Consider the following 6795-nt stretch of genomic DNA (forward strand, 5'->3'; position numbering starts at 1 on the left):
GGGAGGGAGGGGGAGGAGGGGGGGAGACAGAGAGAGAGAGCTCGAGCGCCTCACGTGTCACTGCTGCTGTCATCCTCCTGCAGCAGCAGCTCCCTGTTGAGGCCGACCTTCTCCAGTTCCTGGCTCAGCTTGTCCAGCTCACTGCTCAGCTGCTGGCTCTTCAGTTTCTCCAGCACCAGGTCCTGCATGATGAGGAGACAGCATGGGGACAGGAGCTCAGCAAAACACAGCAGGGAGGCCAGGCACCAGGCTTGCCGGGTGTGGGCCACTGTCCACTCAGGCCATGGCTGCCTCCATGTGGAGCGAGGGGACTCAGCCCCAGGGATGCTCTTCCCGAGGAAAGTGAATGCATGTGCGTGTCCAGCCCTCCTGCTGCTGAAAACAACCAGACCAGGTGGCAGTGTGTCAAAGATGGGTCTAATATGCCGCTTCTCTAAGTCATGTATTTGAAATGCTACTTATGTTGACCTTTAAGTAGTAGGTTTGATTTCTGACAACATGACTGCCTTTTCAACGGAGCAACAAGTAATTCAATGTCCCTTGTAGACATTTTGAAACAGAAAATGTGTAAAGAGGGGAAAGATTGTATTTCAAACACTGGATCTGGTTTACTTTTATTTTGTAGAGACAGTATCTTGCTCCGTTGCCCAGACTGAAGTGCACTGGTGTCATCTAGCTCACTGCAGCCTTGAACTCCTGGCTTGAGTGATCCTCCCACCTCAGCCTCCTCAGTAGCTGGAACTACAGATATGCACCAGCAGATCTGGCTAATTTCTACATTTTTTGTAGAGATGGGGCTTGCTATATTTCTAGGTTGGTCTTTAACTCCTGGCCTCAAGCAGTCTCCCTTCGTCTTCCAAAGTGCTGGGATTACAGGCATGCGCCCCCACACCCAGCCTCGGTCTACTCTTCAAAACGTGGGTGTTGAATGCACATCAGTGATTCATTTCCTCCACCCCAGTTTACGTCAGCACCTCTCCGGAGCTCTCTAGGTAGTGCCCGTTTTCTGCCTGGTGCCAGTCTTTCACATGCAGGCTTAACCCTCCTACCAAATCTTTAGACCTGAAGGGCAGTGCAACAGAGACGGTGATGCTTACCACTTGCTCCCCCAAATTTCCCAGTCACCCTGCCTCAGCTGAAGCCAGGTAACCAGCTCCAGCAAAGGTGGGAGTGACGTGGGTCACTTCCTGGCTGGGGCACAGAAGAGCCTGCGTGTGACGTTCAGCTGCCCTTTCGCCTGCCCTGGCAACTGCCCAAGCCTGGTGTTGAGACGGTGGAGCCATGAGATCCAAACCGCCTGCACTGCTGCTCAAGCAGAGGACAGACTCCCTGGAGGCTCCCCTGGACTCTGGTGAGCAAGAGGTAAGGCTTGCTGTGATGAGCTGCGGAGATGCTGGGTTGGCTATCGTAGCCCAGACTAACCTACGCTAACGAGCAGGGCTCTGCATGCATCCATATTTTGGATCTCTCCCCCACAGCACACGGAACTGCCAGCATGGATGGTCAGTCATCTTTTTCGAATGTGGAAACTGCTCAATGTTCACCAAACCGATTTCCTGCTCTCGCGTGGCTTGTGGCACCCTGTGGTTGGGTGTGGCTGTGCTGCTGAGCCCCGCCCAGGCATCGTGACTTTCCTCGCTCTCACCTCTACCCACATGCCGAGGAGCCGGAAGAGGACTCCATTGGGGGGCCTGAGCCTTAAGATCTCAAGATGGCAGAAGCCAGGCACCTGAACTTGGCCTTAAGTTTGCTGATTACAGTGCCTGGCTTCTCCCATGTGGGCAGGCCCCACACTAGACCCTACATGAGTGGGACTAAATGGCACTGGGCCACTCAGCTGCTGAAGCCATTTCCCAGAGCAGCCATCTCCCCATACTAAACAAATGCCCAGGTGGCCCACACAACACATGCCAGGGGAAGGAGAACATGGGATTCTGGAGAATTTTATATCCCTCAAGAGACTAACACGTTCACACTCTTTGACCCTGTGATTCCATTTCTAAGAATATACCCTAAAAAATAGTTTGACTCAGCCAGGTGCAGTGGCTCACGCCTGTAATCCCAGCACTTTGGGAGACCAAGGCAGGTGGATCACTCGAAGTCAGGAGTTTGAGACCAGCCTGACCAACATGAAGAAACCCTGTCTCTAGTAAAAATACAAAATTAGCTGGGCGTGGTGGCATATGCCTATAATCCCAGCTACTCGGGAGGCTGAGGCAGGAGAATCACTTGAACCCAGGAGGCGGAGGTTGTGGTGAGCTGAGATTGTGCCATTGCACTCCAGCCTAGGCAACAAGAGCAAATGAAACTCCGTCTCAAAAAACCCAAAAAAGTTTGATTCCTGAAAGTCTACGTGTACCAGGATGTCTAGTGTTGTTTAAAATAGTGGAAAATAGGATTCTAGGAAAAAAAGTAATAAATTTTTAAAAATGAATACTTCAGGAAAGGATCCTAGGAAAATTCTTTAAATAATAAATAAAAATAAAATAGTAGAAAATACTAAGACAACCTAAACGTCCAAAAACTAGTTACAGTAAACCTATAGGATTAAATATCTTGGCCAGGTGCAGTGTAATCCCAGCACTTTGGGAGGCTGAGACAGGCAGGTGATCTAAGGTCTGGAGTTCGAGACCAGCCCGGTCAAGATGGCAAAACCCCGTCTCTACTAAAAATACAAAAATTAGTCATGTGTGGTTGTGCATGTCTGTAATCCCGGCTACTCGGGAGGCTGAGGCACAAGAATCGCTGAACCCGGAAGATGGAGCCTGCAGTGAGTTGAGATTGCACTGTTGTACTCCAGCCTGGCAACAAAGCAAGACTGTCTCAAAAATAAATATGGGCCAGTTGCGGTGGCTCACGCCTGTCTCAGCACTTTGGGAGGCTAAGGTGGGCGGATCACCTGAGGTCAGGAGTTCGAAACCAACCTGGCCAACATGGAGAAACCCCGTCTGTATTAAAAATACAAAAAATTAGCTGGGTGTGGTGTTGGACACCTATAATCCCACCTACTCGGGAAGCAGAGGCACGAGAATCGCTTGAATCTGGGAGGTGGAGGTTTCAGTGACCTGAGATGGCGTTATAACGCTCTAGCCTGGGTGACAGAGTGAGACTCTATCTTAAAATAAATAAATAAGTATCTTGCAGCCATTGAGAAATCGTGGCTTTGAAATCTAAATAACAAAAACCACAACATAATAAATAAAAGCCATGACAGCTCACCTGTAAGTATGACATCACACACGTCTGTATACACATGTGCAGGGAAAATGAGGAAATGAAACAACCCAAACTATGAGGACTGGTTATCTCTGGTTCGCAAGATTGTAACACATGGTATTTACTGGCTTCTTGGACATTTGGGTATTGCTGTTTAGAATTGGAGAACCCACCACCACCTGCCCACCCCCTCGCAGGGTCACCTATGCCCACTCACCTCCCTCAGGGTCGTCAGTGTCCTCGCATGCACGGTGACTTGCTTGGTGAGGTCCCGGTTGTCCTTCTCCAGCTCCTTCAGCTTGCCGGCCGCATCCCGGCAGCGGGCCAGCTCCTTGTCCAGCGCACGGCTCTCCTTCTCAACGGCGGACAGCTTAGCGGTGCTGTCGTCCAAGACCGCGTCCTTGAGCTCCACCTGCTGCCACAGCCGCTTGGCCTCCTTCTCCAGCAGCTTCTTGTCCTTCTCGAGCTGGGCCACCTCCTGCTCCAGGGCTTTCCTGTCCTTCTCGGCCCCCTCCAGCTGCGCATTGGCCAGCCGGAGGGCCTCCAGGTCCCGCCGCAGCGTCTGGCGCTCGGCCTCCAGCTCGCCCAGCTCACTCTCCAGGGCCTGCGTCTTGCGGCCGCTGCTTTCCAGGCTCTGCTGCAGCCGGAGGTTCTCGGCGCTCACGCTCTGGTAGCTGAGCTCCAGGCGCTCTGACTTCTTGCCCAGCGCCTTGAGCAGCTCCACGTTCTTCCTCAGCTCCTCCTTCTCACGCTCCAGCTGCTGGTTCTCCCTCTCCATCTGTGCCAGCTTGGTGCTGGTGAAGCGCAGGGTCTCCACCATCCGTCGCAGCTCCAGGTTCTCCGCGTCCAGCTGCTTGTTGTCGCGCTCCAGGCCCTCGAGCTGCAGGGACACGTTCTGCAAGGTGTCCAGAGACTTCCTCAGTGTCCGGTTCTCCAGCTGCAGGCCCCGGCTCTCATGTTCCAGGGCCTCAACCTTCTCCGTGGCCGTCTCCAGGGAGGTCAGCTTCCTGGCCAGCTGCTTGTTCTCCTCCTGCAGTCGCTGCAGCTCCCTCTCCAGCTTCTCCGCCCGCTCCCCCTTCTCCCTGGCCTGCTCCAGGTCCCTGCGCAGCTGCCGCTTCTCGAACTCCAACTGGCTGAGCTTGCCACTGGTCTCCGTCACCGTCTGGTGGAGGGCCTTGTTCTCCTTCTCCACGTCCTTCATGCGTGCCTCACTGCTGACCTGCGACCTCTCCCGCAGCGTCCACACGGCTCGGTTGAGGTGGTCCTTTTCCTGCTCAAGGTCCTTGATCTATGGGAAACACAACGGGCACAATCCAGGCTGCTGCAGGAACCTATTTCAGTGATGTGGGCTCACACTGGGGGATAGGGGAAGAGATGGCTTTGAACAGCCGTCCTACCTGCGCTCAGACGCTGTCTGCGTGTCCCCGAGGCCCGACGGACACAGGTGAGTGGGCACGGACACCATGACTTAGATGGCTCAGAATACACTTGGGGCAGTCAGGATGATTTTAAAACATAAATTACATCTCTCTCCCTCGATTAAGTTTCAGTGGTTTCTCTTGGTCTCTGGTGGCCAGGCCCCGCCCACCTCTGCAGCCTCCGCTTATGCCACTCTCCACCCAGCCCAGCTGGCTGTGAATACTGCACATGTGGATCCCTCTGCCTGGAGTACTTTTCTCTGGCCATCAGCCTCACTGGTTCCTTCTCATCCTCGGGATCAGCTCCCCAAAGCAGCCTGGCATGATGATTCTAAGGGGGGCCTGCACCCCAGTATTCTCTCCCTCAGCACCCTATTCCCTTGTAGCACCCTCCTGAGATCATCTCACCTGTCACCTGGAAGTTTGCCTTCCCGGCTGTGAGCGACATCTGGGCAGGGCCCTGTCCATCTGCTTACCGTGCGCCATTCCAACCCTCTTCTCCGGGCTTTTTATTCCTCTATTACAGACGCCAAGAAGATAAAATACTCGGGGCTGGGCATGGTGGCTCATGCCTGTAATCCCAACACTTTGGCAAGCTAAGGCGGAAGGATCACTTGAGCCCAGGATTTTGAGACCAGCCTGGGCAACATAGTGAGACTCCATCTCTATTAAACAAAACAAAACCAAAAAACGAAAATACTTGGTACCCCAGCATAATTTGTAGGCAGGGGTAGTCACATGTCAGTTCCGGCCAACGTGACGTCTACGGAGCATCTGAGAGGGCTTCCCTGCGCCTCTGAGCCCTCCACCTTTCTCCTGCTTGCACTTTAGGGATGTGCAGCGGCCACTGCTGAGGCTGGCGGGGCCGCAGGCGAGATGCCTGGTTCCTGATGGTGTCCCTCAGCCACTACATCAGCCCTGGACTGCCTGCCCTGGGGCTGCTCATAGTGTGAGGCAAATGAAACCATGCAGGTCTGCCGGGGTCCTTGGCTGGGGCACTAAGTGCATTTGCATATGGAGCATTCCTCGCCCTGCACACTCAGGAACGTGGAGCAGCATCCTTGGCCTCTGGGTGGAGGACCCACTCCATCCCAGGAGCACCGCCCTCTCTCTTCCCCTGGGGTCACAATAATCAAAAATATCTTGAGACATTGCCAAATGTCCCCTGGGAGGCAAACTTCACCCCACCTTTTACCACTGCCATCTGGGAGACTGAGAATTGCTGGTTTAAGCTGCAACTAAGATAGGTAACAGGTAACCCACGCATCCACAATACAGTACCAGGAATGGCTGTAATCCTGGCTCTCCGTCTTGCAGGCAGGGGTTCTAGGAGAGGCGTTAGTGGTGGAGGCACCCACCTGCCTGGCTTTGTCAGCCTTTAAGGTCTCCATGTCACTCTGCAGCTGCTCCTTCTCTCTGATCAGCTCTTCACTGAGGGTCTCCAGATCTTGGTTGCTCTGCTTTTCCCTCTCCAGCTGGGTTTGTAACTTTTCAATCTGCAGAACCAAAAGACCCAGCCCAGTGCAGATGTCAGTCCTACGAAGTAAACCATTATTTAAAACAAAACAAAAAGCTCTCAGCCCCACAGAACACACTAATGGGTCTTTTCTCAAGGGAAGACCTCCTGGCATCATTCTGTAGCAACCTCCCCACACCGCAGCTGTCACTGTTAAGACAGAAAGGTCACTGGCATCAACCCTTCACCATCCCCCTAGCCTCCCTCTGCCCCATCCTTGCTGCCATGTGCTCCACTGCCTGGGGCCACCACTGCTGGGTACCCTCGACGGCTTCACATGCATCCATCTCCCTGTCCTCCCAGAGACTCCCTGCCTTGGCTGGGAATGTCACCTGGCTGTTCAAGCAGCCCTCTGTTATATCTCTTCCGCTTTCATCTCCATGTAAATCTTCTCCAAGCCCTGTCGTTCCCACCTTTTCTACGTCCACCATCTCCAGCACAGGCCAGGCCACATGTCGTCTGCCTGGACAGCCACCCAATAACCTGACATCAAGCTCTTATGCCAGAACCCAGCTGTGCCCAGCCCTCCTAAACACGAACTACCTAAACAGAGTTCCTCATGCTTCCCGGTGCACACCAGTGCCTGGATGACTTGCTGAAATGCAGATTCTGACTTAACCCTTGCTTTTTTTTTTTTTTTTTTTT

General features: G+C 53.5%; 1 protein-coding gene across 4 annotated transcripts in view; it reads right to left on the bottom strand.

Annotated features, from left to right (window-relative positions):
* CCDC88C (coiled-coil domain containing 88C) overlaps positions 1 to 6795 on the bottom strand; it is a 151593-nt gene that overhangs the window by 40311 nt on the left and 104487 nt on the right. For all 4 annotated transcript variants that reach the window (XM_017546947.2, XM_017546945.2, XM_017546946.1 and 1 more), the window contains 3 exons: positions 5993 to 6130; positions 3434 to 4504; positions 55 to 182 (listed from right to left, as the gene is read on the bottom strand). In XM_017546947.2, the coding sequence (XP_017402436.1) occupies positions 55 to 182; positions 3434 to 4504; positions 5993 to 6130 (1337 nt within the window). The remainder of the gene's footprint in view (positions 1 to 54; positions 183 to 3433; positions 4505 to 5992; positions 6131 to 6795) is intronic.

The sequence above is a fragment of the Cebus imitator genome, unplaced genomic scaffold (genome assembly GCF_001604975.1).
Source record: "Cebus imitator isolate Cc_AM_T3 unplaced genomic scaffold, Cebus_imitator-1.0 Scaffold193, whole genome shotgun sequence".
Lineage (NCBI taxonomy): Eukaryota > Metazoa > Chordata > Mammalia > Primates > Cebidae > Cebus > Cebus imitator.